Source organism: Terrapene carolina, unplaced genomic scaffold (assembly GCF_002925995.2).
Source record: "Terrapene carolina triunguis isolate 2854851 unplaced genomic scaffold, T_m_triunguis-2.0 Scaffold62, whole genome shotgun sequence".
NCBI lineage: Eukaryota > Metazoa > Chordata > Testudines > Emydidae > Terrapene > Terrapene triunguis.
Genome location: NW_020664413.1, coordinates 31545210 through 31565628, shown reverse-complemented (window position 1 = coordinate 31565628; position 20419 = coordinate 31545210). Strand labels below are relative to the sequence as shown.

The window sequence follows — 20419 nt, the reverse complement described above, 5'->3', positions numbered from 1 at the left end:
GTGTCACACCCTTGGATTGGGGGGCAACTCCCGGGTTGAAAATCTATGCTGTAGAAAGAATACAGTATCAACTGAATTAACATTTATAGACTTTAGTTGACTAAACCAAGGCAAATCTGAGTTTTGCTTTTGAAAGCTTTCCCCCAGCCTAATTTTCTGAAAAGAAATTCATGAAGATGAAAGACTACATGTCTATGATGACGACTCTGCCTACTGAAGAAATCAAACAAGCCTGGTCTTGTGAGTCTCATGAGCCTGTCCCAGCTTTCTCTCTTTCTAGACTGAACTGTCATTGGCTTTGTAATGAAATGACCATTTACAAAGAAGAAAATATTGCAAGAAAAAAAAAGAGCCTGTGTTCAAATATGCCATTTACAAGCAAGCTTCAAAAGCAGCTGAGGGAAAGGAAAATAATAAGTGTAAGGTTCCCTGGCTCCAACCCTATCCAGAAAAATATATAGTTCAGGAACAAATATTTTGTGTGTGTGAAACAAGCCCTTTCAAGAATAATACATTTTGCATTAGGTGTTGTAGAATGGTGGCTTGATTTCTTTTATGTCAAGGAAATGTTTATACAACTCCAATAGTAACACAGTACATAGCTGACATTAAAGGAATGGGTAAAATAGACCTTTAGCAACTAACTGGAATGTTAACAAACGTTCTCTTTCCCCCATCAGTATAGCCTGAACAGCTGGAAGAGTATTTTAGGGAAAATAAAGCTTATAGATTCTTTCTAGACAAGGCAGCTTTGGTTTTGCCATCTGGTAGAATTTAGGTCAAATTCATTGTCGTCATTTGATGTGTTTAGACAATCTCAGTCATACTTCTTCGTTAGTATGTAAACAAACTTTTTAAAGCAGTGCACAATGATGCACATTCTTGCTTTAATATGTACTATGGCAAATGGCCAACACTACTGTGGTGGGTCCCATGTTTTTCCTTAGTGTGGTGGGTCAGGGCGTTGCCCCTTGCCCCTATTCTTGGGCATTGATGGCTCCACTATTGCTCTGTTGTGGGATAGAAGGGGAGCGGGGAAGGGACCCGGGTCAGCCCCCTACTCTGGTTCCCAGCCCCTTCAGCTTCATGGACTTCTTACCCTCTTTCCCCTTGGGCAGGGTTTCTCTCAGTCCTCTGTGCCTGGGGAGTCCCCCTGCTCTGCTTGGGCAGGGTTTTGCTTCCCCTGGTACTCTGGTCAATAACAGTATTCTTGCAAACTACAGTCAGCTCTCCTTCCCTCCTCCTCAGGGAGGAGAGGCTGGCCCAACCCCACAGGAAGCCCCTGCTGCGCTGGAGCAGCCCCTCTCCCTGCTGGAGGGGAGGAGGCAGCGGGGTCATGGCAGGGCTCAGGCAAGACCCCACCTCCAGGGCGCAGCAGCGCCTCCCCAGGTGACCTCTCCAGCCAGCTCCCTTCCGGGGCCTTAACTGGCTCCAGGTGCTCTAATTACCCTGTAGTAACCTCTCCTCAGTCCACACGGAATAAGGCCTTAATCATCCTGGGGCTTATATACCTCCTATCTATCACTCACCTGCTGCCCTCTGGCCCTGCTGTATCACAGTACTAATAAAGATTATATAATAATCTAGCAAAAGGTTTCTAAAAGTATTAATGATAGAAAATCTACATTAACCTTTGTTCAGCAAAGTACTGTATGTGCCATATTTAAACAATACAATCATAGCTGGAGCAATGTAATTTATTAATATGACTATAGCAGAAAAGATTACATTCATGTTCATGGATTGATTAGATTTCAATACTTCACTTACTGACACCGTTAGGTTTCCCCAAGGTATGTCCGATGCAGAGATATTGTGGTCATTCCAATATTGCAAGGTCTTATTGCTAGGATTATGTGGCTCCACACAACTACATCTGAAAAGATAAAGAAGTATTTTTTCGTATTTACTTACGAAATCCAAACTCTTTATTACACTTATGGCATTAGTATATTAAAATGATGCTCTACTTTTTAATATAATTTTAGTTCAATTTAATTCAGTGAATTCTTGTTATGGAGCTGAATATAGATCAATAGTTATCAGTACTGCAGGAGCATATTTCACAGTGAAGTACATGTGCATATATAGTACATAACATTGTGGTGACACATGTAACTGATTATACACAGTAACACAATTTTCTTTTTATTCTATTGATGTACTCCAGATTTCATTAAGAGCACTGACTTGCTATTGAGTATGTGCCAGTGCTATTAAGCCCATATCTCTGAAGTTTCCTGCATGGAGATGACCTATTATTCATGGCTCTGGGCTCTAGAGTCATGCATTCCTCATACTCTAACCGTGCTGGGTTTCCCCTCTCTCTTTTGTAATTGTCCTGACAAACCCGCAGGACAAATGTCAGGGTTTTGCATGATCCCCAGGACATGCCGCACTGCATCTGCCATTTTCCCCCTCCTCCACAGCTGCTCTTAAAGTTTCATTTTCATTTTAAAGTTTGTATTTGAACACAGGAAATGTGGCAGAGGCAGCGTGGGAGGACAATGCTCCAAACAGGCAATTTAAAATCAAAATTAAGTCTTAAGCATCTGAAGCAGCTGTGGGAGGCTTGCACATCAGCAGAGTCTTAAAGAGTATGTACGGTACTTTGCAGATTCTGAAAGGAAAAAAATCTTGCCTTGCAGCATTCTTCAGTCAAGCACACTTAAAACCTACAGTACAAAACTAGCAATAACAGCTGCAAAAAATGCTGTGCCCCACCTAGTGTTAAACATTTCATGGGCAGCTGTGGCCTGGTAGACTAAGCGTAGGGTGAGAGTCACTAGATCTATATTCAAATCTTGACTCTGCCACTGAACCATAGTATGCACTTAGACAAGTCATTAACCTTCTCTGTGCCTGTTTCCCTATCCATTAAATAGGGATAAGAATTTTTACCCAGGTTTATAAAGTACTTTATGTTCTGCAGATGAAAACTGCAGCTCTCTATACTGCAAAGCACAAAGTAGATTTCCACTGAAGTACTATACATGTGACCCAGAGGTGAAAGTAAGCCGGTACAGTATGGTACGGTGTACCAGCAAGAGCCGGTACGCCTTGCCGGACTGGACTGGCTTCCCCAGGCTGGCGATTTAAAGGGCCTGGGGCTCCCGTCAGCGGCCAGACCCCCGGGCCCTTTAAATTGCCATCAGAGCCCGGAGTAGCAGCAGCAGATGGGAGCCCCTGGGGCCCCATCGGCTATTTAAAGGGCCCGGAGCTCCGCTGCGGTAGCGGCAGCTGGAGCCCCGGGCCCTTTAAATCACCCCCTAGCCCTGGGGCTCCCAGCCACCTCTGCAGCTGGTAGTTCTGGGGGTGATTTAAAGGGCCTGGGGCTCCCAGCCACCACTACTGCAGCTGGAGCCCCGGCCCTCTAAATCTTGATTTAAAGGGCCAGGGGATTTTAAAGGCCCCGCCTCTTCCAGTTAAGACCCCGCCCCCTGCTCAGGACTCCGGAGTACTGGTAAGTCCTTTAAGTTACTTTCACCCCTGATGTGACCCCACACCTGCATTTAACATATAGAGACATATTTTCTTTGTAGACCTCCTTGGTTTTACTTTAAATTAAATCATATTATTAAAATTGAAACAAACAATGAAAAAAACAACAACCCATGAACAAGGAACATAAAATAAAGCAACAGCATACAAAGAAACTTAGAAAAGGATGCCCTGATCCAAAGTCACTTGAATTTTTCAACAGGCTTCAATGAGCTTTGTATCACACCCTGAATGCAGAGTAAATGGGTTCAAAACTTAGTTCAAAATATTATTGAACAAAATAAACAGAACACATACATTAATACTGGATTAAAGTGGCATAATAAAGCTGATGCATGACAATGTATCAGCTACATTATTGCAAGGAAATACATGGTTTTTGTGTAATAATGCACATGTGTCTATTTCCAGTTACTATTTCCTGTGAACACAGTGGGGCAGAAGCTTCCTGCCCCCTGAAGTCCAGTGCTGATCACAGATTGGCCAGATAGTGTGATATGGCCCATTAGCTTTGTGATTACAATAGCCAGGGTGATACAGGGTACCTCTTTCTCAATAGAAGGGAAGACTGTGCATGTCACCAATACTAAACTGTATATCTGAATGAGTTATAAATTATAAAGTTACATTTAAAAGTTAGATACACTATGCAAAAAGTTTCTAACGCCTTACAATCAGAACTGTGATAACTGGTGAGAGGATTTAATAAATATTTTGAGTAATTTACCTTTTGGAATTTCATAATTCTGACAATAAAAATCAGACAAACGCCTGAAAATATTGGGTGTATTTTGTGGTTGGGTCAGTCACATTGTATAACGCTATATAAATAGATCCCTTCTCACCAGCGTTATCACCGACTCCTTCCCAGGGAGACATGAAGCTCTAGTCTAGCATTTACTAAATTCCATAGATGTTTGTTAGAGGTAGACCATTTATTGCAGGATATTTGTGTAAGCACAGTCCACACAGACCAAATCTTGAGCCTGCACCATTAAAGTCAATGTGAGTCTTGCCATTGATTTAAGTGGGAGCAGAATTAGATCCTTGGTGAGTGGATCAAACTCTTTTGTTTTCCACCAGATAGACGGAATTAAAGCCAAAGTAGATGTTCACTCTGTTAAAGACATCAGTTTGTTGTGACTATCACTGTACAAGTGCTGCTACAGGGGATACAGTACTTATAGCTTAAGGGAATGCCTCAAAAAATTCTGGCTTAATATTGAAGTGGCCCTAGGTGGTAAAAGATGAGATTTCCACTATGCCTCTTCAAATGATCTTACAGCTCTGGAGGAAATATACCCTCTTGGGAGCTATGCAGATGGATGTTTGTAGTGACCCCAGAGAGCCTTTTCCAAACTATAATTCAGCAGGAATTTATTAGTCAAATTTATTAGTCAGCAGGAATACTGTGTTCAGGGACATTTTACTAACAGTGTGAGGTTTTAAATGTTAAAATCTTAAATTAAAATAAGTAAAGGGGAATACAGCAGCAATAACATGAAATGAAAGTCCCTTTCATTACTACTTTTTTCCCTGTAATAGTGAGCTAAGCCCTCAGGACTAAAGTAAAATACATTGCAGTGTGTGCCAGTCGTGTTTTTTTCTCTTCCTCAGAATATTGTCTGTGGTGTGATAAAATGGTGCACACAAAGCTGGAATAAGTAATAACTCACTGTCTCTATTGCATGTACAAAGATTCCTAGTAGAATGCTATAAAGATAAAGGTTTATGGTTGGCAACTACTCAGCACCTTAGACACACTGTCTGACCTGCTGAAGAGTTCATGCCTTGTTCAAATCAAACAGCAATGTGCTAGGGACACTTCTACAAATATGTTTTTAAAGTAATGTAGTATAGTTTTAAACATCATATTTGCCAAATAATATTCTTTACTGCCCTTTGTGGAAAGAGTAATAAGTCAGCACCTCAGCAGTCATTTTGGTTATGCTAATAGATACATAATGATTTGCTAGGAAGAAATTGCTATTTTCACAGACAAAAATACAAAAGGGAAGGCCTGCCAGTATTAATGGTAGTGAACCCTTAGGTGTCATTATTGACAAAAATAAGATGGTGAAACTTTAGCACCTCTGTTGGCAGAACCAATCTAGTGACAAAATAGCTGCTTTTTGCATCCTTGGCCTTTGGTCAATGCTTTACCTAAATGCAAAGGGTTCTCACATTTCTCTTTTATTGGACAAACTTCAGATATTACCTTGCCTCACGCACCTTGTTTCTCTAATGACATGGCTACAGCTACACTACATATATAACAAGATACGTTTAAAATATCAGAGTAAGGAAACTGCAAGGGATCTGGTTTCTTGGGATTGTGGAAGGAAAGATAAATGCTGAGCTACCAAGAAGTCAGTCAGGAAAACAGAAATCTACAAATACAAAAACAGTTCTTCATTTTGTTATCATTTCCTATAACTTAAAAGGATAACCCTTTGTTAACCGAGACTCTGGCTTTTCTAGAATGGAGTCCACGTACTGTCAGCAGCTCCATGGTCTGCGATCATGGCCAATAAAGGGTTAATGTTCATAAAAGAAGTTCTACTACGTGGGAGGCATTTTTCACACTGACACTTCATTTAAAAGCTTTCACAAAGAAATGGTTCTGAGATGTGAGCTCAACCCCTTTCCAAGATGAGAAACATCTCTCTGTAAAAACAGATTTGATCTAATGGGAGTTTAGAAGTATGGTACTACATGTTCTGTACGGAGGATGTTCATTGTCACTAAATTCTGATTGTTAGAATGTACTGTATCCATGGCTTAAGAGAAAAATCAATATACACTGCAAAACTAGCCAAGGTCTTTGTAAAGTCTTCATAATCCTCAGAAATTATGTGGTTTAGACTGCATAACACCTGAAAACTGGGTGATTGAGGGGTAAGAGTGGACAACGTGGGAGCCTCTCTAGGGTTTCAGAGTAGAGGAGGTGATAGTGAGCAGGGTATCAGCAATCAGAAACTGAAAAGGGCACAAGCCATACAGGAAAAAGAGAGACAGAAGAAGCAGCAACTGGGGAGAAGGGAAGGGTAGCACCTGGGAGATTAGTTGGATGGTAGTTAGGGTAGAGTTCTGGCTGATGGGAGACATACGTGGAGGGAAAAGGGAAACAGTTGTCGTGTTGAAGCTAGAGGAACTGGATACTGAGGCTAGTGTAATTTTCAGAAAAAGAGGGAAGTCATTGGAGGATTAGACAACTAGGAGGGGTTCAGTCACTCTATAGTAGGGAGGATCAGCAGGTGTTGCAAGGGACAGCGAATGAACATTTAAATTAAAAATAATTTAAAATAATTCATTAATTTAATTCAAACTCAGTTTTATATCCATGGCACTAATGAGGAACTCTCTAAATCAGGGGCTAAATTCTGTTCTGATTTACATTCCCTGCAGTTCTACTGATTTCAATTGCCACAGGACTTTACAAGATAAAAATTAGGAGAACTTGCCTCTAAGTAAACTGTGTCTTTAATTTACACACTGAAACATCTAAAGCTGGCATGCATGCAGCACTGTATGTGCAAAACTAGTCTTCATGATATGCTGCACAGGCACTGATTTCTATACACCTTATAAGACATGCCAGATTGACATGAACTTGGCTTCTTAAATAAATCAAAGAGTAGGATTTTCTACTCCTAATTCTTAAGTACATGTCAATACCAAGACAGATTGTAATATGCATACTACTATGCCAAGAAATCACTTTGAAATTATTCAATGTAATCTGTTAATAATTGAGTAACTTCTGGTGAAGAATTATTTGGTTAAGAAACAACATGAACTCATCATTTTGGGGAAAAAACCCAACCAATAAAGAAAGACGAAGTGTCTATGGTTATGTCTACAAAGCACAAAAGCCTGGGCTCTGACTCAGGTTTAGGCCCAAGCCCTCCTTCCATCCACACACAAAATCAGTCTGACTCAGGCCAGGAACCCCCCTGGACTCTGGCCCATGGACCGTGTGTGGGGTGGGTCAGAGCCTGAGTCCTGCTGTGATGTGGGTCAAAGCCTTGGCATTTTGCAGTGTGGATGTAACTCAAATCCAGGTCACCAGCCTTGGGTCTGGAGAATCCGCCAACACTATCCCTGTGCTTCTCTGCCTGTCCATCCCATAATTTCCCACACTCGCTTCCCAGGAAACAGAAGGAACCTTGTGGTTCAAATACAGTTGCTCAGCAGTTAACCCTTCATTTCCATGCTCAACTGGAAACAGTCAACCCTCACACATATTAATATGGCCAGCACAAAGAAGTCCTGCACCAAGCACGCTGCTAGCTGACCAGAGGAACACAGCTGGATTCTGGTTAACCTTGGGCATGAGTTGAGCAAGACATTCAACTTTAGCAAGAACACAAAAACCAGTTATGTCTACAAAGCTATATCCGAGGAGCTGTTACCATTGGGGATTGACTGGAGAGCAGAACCATACACAGAGCAGATTGAGTGTCTGAAGACAGAGTACCACTAAGTCAAAGCTTCTAACAGCACCTCTGGGAATTCCCCATTTTTCTGCTCTTTTTATGAGAAATTTGACTGGGAACTGTAGTGAGCACTGAGCCCACAGTGTTGCATCACAATCGGCTGAGCAGGGTTGGCACCCTTATAACCCCCCAGTCACAAGCACCGCTGGAGGAGAGCCTGCTGTTGGATGAGGAGCAAAAGGTGACCCTGGTGCTGAGGCTGGTAACTGAAGAGGTTATGTTGCCATTGCCCCTGCAGCACATCCTAGAGCCATACTCAGAGGCGCTGTATGGGGACGGCCCTGGGGAGCAGCTGACGGCAGAAGTGGTATCAGAGCAAGTGCTGGAGCCAGAGCCTGGTAAGTTTCTGCTACCATGTTTGTTGTTATTAATATATGAACGGAAGGGATTTTTGGTTAGTAGCCCTATTAAGTTATTAAAACAAGCAGGGGTTTTGATGTGCTTCTGTTCAGGGCAGAACCCATGCCGTTTCCCTAGAGCCCCCCCCCTTCCTCCTGATGCCCCACGGAATTTAAAAAAAAGAACAAATATTAAACAAGCAGTTACAACATTTTTACTGGTTACTCATGGATTGTTATAAGTATGGGTTGGGGCTCCACAATTAACAGCCTCATGTACCCCTCCCATGTAATATAGAGCATCTTATAAATCAGCCATGCCCACGCTGTCCTGGACCACCTGTAAACTGAGTCCCAAAAAAACTGGTTGTTACGAGTCCAAACAAAACCAAGTGTGAATTTAGTTCTTTGCTGCTTTAATATATGAATTCAAATTACAGCAGAGGGTGGCTGTGTTAGGGGTTCCCATGGCAAACAGGCAGTCAGGTCTGTGTGTGGATGCAGGGTGCTTGTGAGGATGTACTACATGTCCATGCTAACTCAGCATCTTGTTCATTTTACTAAGAATTTTTCCCCATCGTTGGCTGGTGATGAAAGTGAACTTCTCACAAAGTAGGAACTCTGGACGATCTGCTATGTTCCCGAGCAGGGTACATCTCTGTAATTCAATAGCCCCCTCAACAGCAACACACACTGGTCATTCTCTAGATGTCTAAATATCTTCTTAGCACAGATGGATGGCTGTCCTCCGCTGGCCTGGAATAGAAGTTAACACTTCCACATGGGGACCTACAGAATATCAATGTTCTCCAGAGCTTGCCCTGCCTGAAAGATTTGAAAAACCATAGCCACTGTTTAGACAACTCATAAGCTCCCTTACTCTTCCCCACCCTGGAAAATAATCAAGGAGATATAGAAATCATTCCAATTGAATTTTTACATACATCTTGCCATGATATGTGGTGCCTTCAGTGCTGCTCCAAAGGATGTTGGAAGTGGCAGGTATTTTTTGTGTGAATAAAATAAAGTCCACTGATACAAAGTGTCATCTTTTGGGCTTTAATTAAAGCAGCCTCTTTGATTGAGGCACCAGGAGCCTGGGGAAGCAGACCCACCCTACTGCAGGCAAGGAGAAAGTCCAAGATGAGCTGATGGAAGAGATTCTACTAGATAAAACAAATCGACAGACAGAGTCCCAGAAGGACCAAATGGAGTATCAGAAGGTGAAGGATGCAAGGTGGGTGGAAAAAGAGACAGAGGCTGCACGGTGCAAGAAGAGAGTGGTGGACAGACCGCAGGTTGAGGGATGAAGACAGAGCACAGCAGAAGGAGTTGTTTGAGCAGTTACTTGTACTCATGGCTACCAGCCTGAAGGCTCCACTACCACCTTCACCTTCATGCACACCTTGAGTCCCCTCCATTCTATTGTATCCTGCAGGCTAGGCAGTCTTTGGACAATTCAGAGACTGGCTGGACCATGTCACAGGCAGTGAACAATAGCACCCAGAACAGACAAATGTACCCTCTGCATTCATCCACTCCAGTCCACGTGCAGCCCGCACATGCAAAATGCACCAGAAAGGCCAAAAACAGAAGGACAGGGGACACGCAGGAATAGCTGAACATGTCATTTGGGAACATGCACCTTTCACTGTTTTGGCACTGAGTTTGTTTCCTGTGTTGTGAGTTTTGATGGCAGCTGGTCTGCTTTTCTAGTTCTAACTTTGATATATAAATACCTGCATAAAATTAAGTATTGAATTTGCACACAAGGTTACAATAGCAAGTTTTACTGTTTGTAATGTTAAAAGTGGCACTAACTTTAAAAAAATGTCACCACATGCCCAAGTGCAATAAATGTCATAATAAAAATTTCCAAAAATATCACCACAAACTGAGAGTTGAAGCACATGGCCGGTATTGATAAAATGCATAACAAATTTCCATACATTTTATGAAAGTGTTTCCAAAATTCATAATACAGAATACCAACACATTTAAAACAAATACCCACACCTATACACAGCCTCAAATTCCATTTCATTCCCTTTCATACATGGGACCATGCAAACCCATTAATGTGGGTGCACAAAGCATCCCTGATTGCACACGTGGACCCAGCACCAGTCAGGAGAGGTACACTGTCTGGGTACGTGTGCCTGTTCAGAAACCCAGTGGTGTCTTGAGTCCACTCCTGGCAAAAAGGTTCTTTCTTGTCCTTGCAGACATTGAGCAGAACACAGCAGAACACAATAATGCAGACTGCATTGATGACACTGGAATCCAATGGTTCTGAAGGCAATGCCAATGGGATTTCAAATTCATATTCCACCACCATCCTTACAGCTACTGAGTGTGTAGTTGAACCTTCTTTTGCCAGGTCCTCTGAAATCAGGGTAAGGTTTCATAAGCCATGGCAACAGGGTTTAAGTGGGATACCCTAGAATAACAGTAGGGACAGTGACTCCATTTATAACAATGTCCCAGCTTCTCCATGAAGGTAAACTCCCGCTCTCTGGAACACCCTAGCATCATGTATTCTATGTTAGTATCCATGTATCTGCCCTTGTGGTTGACCAGGGCCTGCATCATGATGGAGTAATACCCTTTGCGGTTTATGTACTGATGTGCTCCTTGCAGAGGGCAAACTATACATACATGAGTCCCATAGACAGCTCCAGTGCAGTCTGGGAAATGCATTCTCTCAAAGCCAGCAATTATTTGAGGACTATTTGGAATCACACCCACCTTTGGGTACATCACAGTCCTGATTGCTTCACAAACCTCTGCCACAACACCACCCATAGCTGATTTGCCAACTCCAAACTGGTTAGCCACAGACCTGTAGCAGTGTGGGGTAGTCAGCTTCCAGGTAGCTACAGCAACCCAACTCTAGACCCTCATATGGTTGTTGTGGTACTGGAGGGTTGAGGCAAGCTGATCACAAACCTCCAGGAATGTTTGCTTCTTCATGCAAAAATTCGGGGCCCAATGATCAACCCAGGACCGCTTTATTAAGTGATCCCACCAATCTATGCTTGTAACCCTACTCTAGAAATGATGGTCTACACAGGGGGAAGATGCAGCTAAGGCAACAGGCAAGAGCAGCATCAGCTGGATTGCAGCTGGCATGGCATTATCTGCCTCTGAGAGGTGCCTTCAGCAGGTCAAAAACTGCCACCAAAATGTCCACCAGTGTCCCGCAGATGCGCCGCCTGATTCCCAAAATAGATCTGACAGCAGGAGGTGGAGAAATTCTTCCACTGCATTGAGACCCACGTTGATAGGTCCAGCTCCTGGGAGCATTCAGCACAAAATAGCTTGGTTGGATGTGCTGGTGAACTATACCCAGCCACTTCTAGTGGGACAGACAGACAAATTCCCGGACAACCCACTATGAATGAAGCCATAAAGCAGCTAGACTGGCGAGGGCACTAGGAACCCTGGGATATGATGATATAAACCCATAGTAGCTGAAATTGTGATGGTTGTGAGGCCTGGGTTTCTAATGCAGGGTGGACACTCAGGCATAGGCTTGGAGATATCAAGTCTGCAGGTGCGGATCCCACAGGCTTACTATGCTGTGTAGATATACCCTAAGGACAGTCCCAAGAACCCAGAAATATCAACTAAAGAAGTGATTTGTGTCCCATATTTGAAAATAAGATAAGCAGCATTTTAAGATACTTAAGAATACTGGATCATTGTTTTTAAAGCAGTACTCCTTTCACCTAAGATGCCTATTTTGTTCTGTTAGCTAAATCCTGTTAGCATTTTAAACTCATACAATTGGGGGAGAGGTAGGACAAGCACTACATTTTTAACAAAGAAACCTATCCTGACATTCAGTGTCCACATTTAAAACCTTGTTTTCCCATATACCAGTGCTCCAGATAGGAGTCACGAGAAGAAACATTTGATAGATGCGAGGAAAACAGGAGAAAGCAGCAGGAGTAGGAGTGGGGAGAAATGAGACGGGATTGCCATGCCAACTTACAAACACCAAGGACAATACAGGTATGAAAAGGCCACAGTAATAAGAAACAGGCCAAAAAGTATGTGCACACCACATAAACAGATTACATGTTTATGTGACCTACAGAGTTGCCATTTTAATTTCTTCAACGTAATACTCCTGAAAAAAATATTCACACTGCAGCACAGTAGCATAATGAAGAACATTTTAAAGGTAGAATTTACATTTGTCCTTCGAGTGAACTGTTGTGACTATTAATATTTTTCATTATTTCTGAATCCCTGCTCTAAAGATGTTACAATCTAAGGCCCCAATCCTGCATCCACATATGTCCCCACTGAAGTCACTAGGGTGGCTGTGAGTGCGTTGATCCTTCTGCATGTAGCTCATTGCAGGATCAGGACCAAAATCCAGACATGATGCAACAAGTGAGGATCGTAAACAAAAAGCGTGGGGAGAGAAACAGGACAAGAGATACATTAATTAGACCATGTGGTTACTCAGTAAAAGATGGTTCCGTTTTTTGAGGCTGTTGTCTTTTGTTAAATTTTAATTCACTTCTTGAAGGTAGATTGGCAGAAGTGAAATTTTAGGAATGATTTTAGAATGACTTACAATATTGTTACATCAAAATACTTGTGTCTACTTGTTAGAAACTGATTGTCCTAATTACTCCTATTACTGACTTCTGCAGTTTATTACAGAAGAGGCTGGTAGCAACTCCTCTATTTATATTGCCTAACACTTTCCATTAAAAAAGATTCTTGCAAAGTTTTCTTTGAGATTCTGCCAAATCTCCATTGTTTGCAGCAGAACTTTGATACTTGGAATCCACTCTGGTTACAGAAATGCATTTTCTTTGTCCCGTGAAATTCCATTCAGATTTGGCTGAGATAAAGTGTTAAAATCATCATTTCCTTTCTCTCACTTGTTTTCCTCAGAAAAATTTTGGCAGCTTGCCAAAAATCAGTTACTATTCTGAGGCCAAGTTCATGCCACCATCAAAGAAACAGAACAGAAACATGTGCACAGTACACTAGAAACACCTGGAAGGGCCCTGAAGCAATTGTGAGAGGGAGGGAAGGAGAGAAAAAAACTGAGCCAGGCTCCCCCACCCCACAACCAGAAACTTCCAGATTCAGCACATGGACACAGTGCCCACCCTTCTCATAGACTCAGACTTTAAAGCCAGAAGGGACCATCATGGTCATCTAGTCTGACCTCCTGCATGTTTCAGGCCACAGAACCTCACCCACTCACTCCTGAAATAGACCCATAACCTCTGGCTGAGTTACTGAAGTCCTCAAATCATGATTTAAAGGCTTCAAGTTACAGAGAATCCACAATTTACACTAGTTTAAACTTGCAAGTAACCCTTGTCCCATGCTGCAGAAGGCAGCAAAAAAAACCCGGATCTCTGCCAATCTAACCCAGTGGAAAACTCCTTCCCGACCCCAAAAATGGTGATCAGTTGGACCCTGAGCTTTTAGGCAAGACCCAACAGCCAGACACCTGGAAAAGAATTCTCTGTAGTAACTCAGAGCCCTTCCCATCTAGTGTCCCATCACTGGCCATTGGGGATATTTGCTACTAGCAGTCACAGATCAGCTACATGCCATTGTAGGCAGTTTCAACATATCATCCCCTGCATAACTTATCAAACTCAGTCTTGAAGCCAGCTAGGTTTTTTTGCCCCCACTGCTCTCCTTGGAAGGCTGTTCCAGAACTTCTCCACCCCCAGAGGCAGGGAATGTTGGAAATTTAACAATAAAACCTGAGTTTTCCAGCTTAGCTTTGCAGATTCAGCTAGAGTCTTCACTGGAGCTGGAGGTATAATTTCCGTCTTGGGTAGACATACATGCACTAGCTATGATGGAGCTAGCACACTAAAAATAGCAGTGTAGCTGCAGCTGCACAGATGCCAGGATGGGTCAGCTGAGTATATATTTATGAGTTCAGACAGGATTGTACTCGGAGAAGCTAGCCCATCCCACCGCCCATGCAGCTGAAGCTACACTGATGTTTTTAGTGCACTAGCTCAATCAGAGCTAGCATGGCGATATCTACCCAAGATGGAAATTACACTTCCAGCTCCAGAGTTGACATGCCCTAGATAAGCTTTGGATAAGCTTCCAAATAGAAATAAATCTCTCATCCTTTTGAAGTTCGGCCACTGCTAATTACAGAAGAACTGCCAAGGCTTTGCTAACAATTAAAAACTTATTTGGAAAATCCCCCAAGAGGAAAAAGTAAACGGAATATAGAGCTAATTAAAGCAGCTAACAAAATTGGAGACAATAATTAGTTTCTGTAACGGGGTCCGTATAGGACAGGCCCACATCCTGGTATTGATTTTAGCTAAGAATGGAGGAACACGGTCAGATGCTGGTGAAAAAGCTCCCTTTTCCTTCTAAAAGCTTTTTTTTTTTTTTTTTTTTTTTCCCTGGGGTACTACCGGCGATTTATTCCCAATTATCACACCATTTCACCAGAGCAAGTCCCTTGACAGACCTGATAAAAGCCCGGGGTCCAGACATGGTGAAGTGGACAGATGCTGCAGAGAAAGCATTCACGGATCTACAGGCAGCCCTCTGCAGTAACCCTGTGCTTATAGCCCTGGACTTCAACAAAGAATTCATTTTACAGACAGATGCATCTGAAGTAGGATTGGGAGCTGTCCTATCACAGATGGTCAGAGACGAAGAAAACCCAATCTTCTACCTTGACAGGGGAGGAGTTTTTTTGTTTGTTTGTTTATTTGTTTAGCTGGAGAGCGAAGATGTTTTTAGCTGGGAGGCTTCCCCAGGAAAAGGGAAATAGGTAGTGATGCACCTGACTCAAGAGAAGCGAGTCTCAAACACACCTCTCCTCAAATCCTGCGATGTTTGTGGGGCTCACTTCCTCGTTTCTCTGCCAGAGTGAGTGACAAAGTGCAAAGAGACATTCCAGTCTAGCTCCCATTTTCATTGACTCATTTATCAAAAAATTCCTTCTCAACGAATATTTCTTTTGCTTATAGTTTCAGTCCAAATAAGTTGAATGTTTAAGAAAACCATTTAACCCACTCTGAAGTTATACAAGCATAACAAGTTGTACATGCTACTTTGCTGAAAAAGACAAGTGCACAAGAAAAGGTAAGTAACTTAATTACAAGTTTTTAAATCATATCTGCTATAGCTGTACCAGTAAACCTCACCATGAGTCTTTGAGATGTTTGAAGAAATTTGGTTCACCACCTGACATGCAGAGCTGTCGTTTTCAGGTGATTACAACTTTTTCCACTTGCAAACCAAATTTTTGCATCATGTTAAATGCAGAGAAACAAATTCCTCCCGGTGTTTGGTGAAGAAAGAGTAGTGCAGTTGGAGTTATGCAGAGCCAATAGTCAGAAGAAAGTGTTGTGTGTCACAGAGATGGGTAATTAAAATGACTGGGTCTTTGCATTCCCAACTAAAGGAATGGTAGGTGTGATGAACTATGATCTTAAGTAGGGCTCCATGTCTGTCACGGAGGTCACAAAAGTCACGGATTCTGTGACTTTCTGCGACCTCTGTGATTTCTGCAGCAGCCAGTGTGGCTGACCCCGGGGCTGCTCAAGCAACTGGCCCCAGGGACAGCCACACTGGCCACTGCTGGAGCAGCTCTGCAGCCAGCTGCTTGGGTAGCCCTGCAGCCAGCTGCACTGGGAACCCCCCGAGCAGCGGCCCCGGGGGCAGGAAGAGCTGTCACAGCTTGGCAGCACCTGGCAGCAGGCCTGTGAGTGGCTGGAGCAGCAGTGGGGGGGTCACCAGAGGAGCTGCTGCTCAGTGGCCCCCAGCAGCTGGTGCCGCTGGCCCGAGGCTCCCTCAGAGCAGTGGGCCCCCTGGATGCCCCCAGAACAGCAGCTCCCACCAGGGAAACCCCCCAAGCAGCGGCTCCCTCAGGACCCCCTCGAGCAGCATACCCTCCAGCTAAGATTTAGTCAGGGGTATTTATAGTGCAAGTTATGGACAGGTCACGGGCCATGAATTTTTGTTATGACTAATTCATAGCCTTAGTCATAAGTATCTGTATTAATTGCATATTTGATCTATAGCCCAAAATGTGATTTATGTGCTTGACTTCTAAAATGGGTGTTAAACTAAGGGTATGTCTTCACTGCAGAGTTAATCTGGTTGATTGGCACCTGGGTCTGAGCACCCAGGTTAGCCAAGCCTGGGTGAGAGCAACCAAAGTGCAAAGCCCTACCAAAGTTACTGTGTCCTTATTGGTGCTGCAGTCACCCGTGTGTGTCACTAGGACTTCTGGGGGTACATCCCATGGTTCTTTGTGTTGCAGTAAACTAAGTCACTTTACAATTCTTTGTAAACTTGTGTGACCTTCTGGGCACACGGGGGAATAATGGTCAGGCATTGGAGAACTATCAGCATCAACTGATTTAGCTTGTGTCCCCATTACAAAGTGGGTGGGTTACCAGCCTGAGTAAAACCAGCACTTGATACCCAGGTTGAAAGCATCATTGAACTTGGGTGAGAGGTTTTTGTATGTGGACAGGAGGGGGATTAGGGGCAACACTCGGGTAAGATCCCAGGCTAACTGTACAGTAAAGACATACTCTTAGAAGGGAAATCAGACAATTCCAACATATCCTCACCTAGAATGGAGGAAGAGCTATTGGACCAGTGATTACAACTCATTGACACTAAATGGATCTGCCCCAAAATGAAGCAGCCATCAAGGGGCATTCTCCTAGACAGGTCCAGGTGGATGTTCCGGCTGACTGGGGAAAAAATTCAGGCTTGGTCTACACTTCAAAGTTATACTGGCATAACTATGTGAGACAGTAGATAAACTGGATTTTCCTAGTGCTCTGGTAAATAGTGTGCTTTAAAGCATGCCCTTGCCCCACCAGACCTGTGAGAACGTCAGTTTATGGAAGTGATTTGTGTATGAGATCAGCGGAATGAAACTGCATCAAAAGTCAGAAGAAGGATTTAGCTGCAGGTATTGATATGTGGATCAGGAAGTAGTAGGAACATCCAATGAAGACTTGAGACAGAAAAGTAATGAATGTAGCTGTTTTAGAGAAAAATAAATAAATGAGGGATTAGGAAAAGCAAAGTCATAGTCAATGAAGTAGTAATAGAGTTATAGACAGAAAAAGAAGAGTGAAATTATTTGTTCAAGGGTATAATCCTTGGCACAGCAAGCGCACTCCTCGATGTCAGAGCATGTCCTGAAGCAGTGGCAGTATGATGCAAATTGTCGATATGGACATTAACATCCCCAGTAACAGTGAGGATAAAGGAAAAAGGACAGATGTGGAGCCAAGTCCTGAAAATAGAATTGTTCAACCTAAGTAAGCTATAAACTTCCAACTATGTCAGGCTGGAGGGTAGGAGGTCGGGGAAAGGTCTGTTTTCAAGAGAAGATCTGAGGATCTGAAGGGCAGAGAATTTGAATGAGATTTGGAGAGTACAGCAGTTAAACTGTGAAGTGTCACTTAGAGCTCTCCCATTGCCTGGTAGAAAGCAGTATTCAGTGGTCCTACTAATATGGTATCTCCATTGAGTCAGCCAGTGGGTTTGACATTAATGGGGCTAGCTGGCATAAATAATCCTAGGGCATGCATACAGGTGGAAGAAATGGGTATAAATACCAGTTAGGCCTACACAAAGTGAGACACAATGTAAAAAAGCAAATAAATGTACTTTTTCTTAACTGAAAGAAATTTGTGATTAACCAAGAAAAGAAGCCCAGAAAGATGAAAATGAGAAAAAATAAGTATCGAACATATGACATCAGACATTTGATCTAGATAGTTATGTAATGTCAGTACAGTATCATCTGAAAGAATGAAGTGATGTTCAGATATTTGGAAAACATCTGAAAGGCACATGCCTTTTGGGGACTTGTGCTTAGAAATTCTGACACTGTTTGGCTGATGTTATAGGACAGGAAGTCCCAAAGCTAGAGTTCGAGGGGATGATGACAATTTGGTTGGCACTCTTCTTCCTGCTGTCAGTGCCCTGCAAGTTCTATATGCATTGTAAAGCAGCAAAAAGAAAGCATATGGTAGATATTCATCAAGGGTGCATAGTTAGTAAACAGTTCCCCCTCACAAATACATCAGGTGTATGTAATTATAATTTAACAATTTTTATTTTTAAATGCCACCATTATTAGTTGACTTATGTTGATGTTATCCCTTAAAATATGGAGAGATATACTACTGCAGCTCTACTGTGCATAGGAAGGCTGTTAATTGTATTTCCACAATAACTTGAATAATATTGTATGATTAAGGTAAACCCATGAAATATTTTTAATGTCTGCTTGCTGTCTGGAACCTTCATATAATATTTCAGCTTTTCATGAACAGAAATATTATGAGAACACCAAAGCTCATTTCCTTTTGACCCCCTAAATGCCCAGAAATATTGAGCCTTTTAACCCCCCCCCCCAACCCCCCACACTTATACTCAAAAAACACAAATTACTCTCTATACAGATCCTTAAGGTGAAATCCTGACCCCATTGAAGTCAGTGGCAAAACTCCTATGGACTTCAGTGGGGCCAGGATTTCATCCCTGGTGTATATACATAGTCTGAATGTGAATTTGGAGAAAAGCCGATAAACACATGTCTATTCTTGAGGTTAAAATACCACAGAGGAAGAGTACTTGCACAATATGATGAGAGAGTATATATACACATTAAACCATAACTTATTAGTAAGGCTACGAGTTGGTCACAGAGATCACGGATTCTGTGATTTTACATGACCTCTGCAACTTCAGCCCCGGGCATTGGGGCTCCAGCTGTCAGCCCCAGGTGGTGGGGATCACACTTCAGCCCCGGGCCACAGGGCTGTGTGTATGTGTATGTGTGCTCAGCTCCACACTCTCTATCTATATTTTCAGAGAAAACAACATATAACAATGTGTTCCAATGCTTCTTGGTCTTGTTTTTTTTTTTCCAGCTCAAAATGAAAATGCCAGGTTTGGCTGAGTCACTGTTATTCTATCTTGGAACAGAAGGTGGTGGCCTTGCCCTAGTGTTGCTGTTTCTCTCCCTACACAGAGAGTTCATCTGAGTTCAACAAAATCATTAAAAAACCATACTTCTGGAGAGGTTCTCCCGCCTGAGAATGCTTTTTGACATGTTTCACTTGCTGAGGAGACTGGCAATCATTAGCCCCAGGGTGCAACTAGATTCTGTCCTTTTTCATTAGACTATTTTTGTTCTCATATAACATATGTGAATCCATAAGCTCTTATTTCATAATAACTGTCCTTGTTAGCTTACTTCACTTCTTTATTCTCTGAATCTCTTCGTCCACATGCACCTTTCAGAATGCAACAATAAAGTAAAGATTCTTAAGCTGAGAGAGCCATTTCAAAAAACTCATTATTAAAGGTCACAAGCAAGAATCAGTAACCAAGACCTGATATTGAGAGGTTCTGAACACCTGCACTCTCATTGATTTCACGTCTCAGGTTCAGACCCTTAATGCCATAGTCCAGAGATCATATTCTGCCCTCCCTTAAATGGGAACTATACCCCTGTAAGGAAAGGCAAATTTAGATATGTAAAAATGACAACAGAGAAATACTATATAAGTGTTATTTTACATTTTATTTTAATAAACTATAAAGTAAAGTGCTTGCAAAGAAAATTATAGAGCACTAATACTACACTACTGTAATGAACCATTCAGCAATATATTAAGTAAAGATCTGAAAAGTAAAGCTGTGCAAAACCAGGGCATAGTGCCTTTCATCTCAGAGCACTTTGTATAATTACACATAGGAATCATTTCACTAACTACTGAAATGCAACTGCTTTTGCTGTGGAATGCATCGGCACAATAGTTCAGGACTGAGATGTGAAGAAGATGACTATGTCTATTTAAAATGACAAGGAGAATGTAAAAAGCAACAGAGGGTCCTGTGGCACCTTTAAGACTAACAGAAGTATTGGGAGCATAAGCTTTCGTGGGTAAGAACCTCACTTCTTCATCTGAAGAAGTATTGGGAGCATAAGCTTTCGTGGGTAAGAACCTCACTTCTTCAGATGAAGAAGTGAGGTTCTTACCCACGAAAGCTTATGCTCCCAATACTTCT

The 20419-nt window shown here is 42.4% G+C and overlaps 1 protein-coding gene across 2 annotated transcripts in view; it reads right to left on the bottom strand.

Annotated features, from left to right (window-relative positions):
• Nucleotides 1-20419, bottom strand: part of SLC4A10 (solute carrier family 4 member 10) — a 187133-nt gene that overhangs the window by 22325 nt on the left and 144389 nt on the right. For both annotated transcript variants that reach the window (XM_026647498.1, XM_026647499.1), the window contains exon 15: nt 1771-1876. In XM_026647498.1, coding sequence (XP_026503283.1) covers nt 1771-1876 — 106 coding nt within the window. The remainder of the gene's footprint in view (nt 1-1770; nt 1877-20419) is intronic.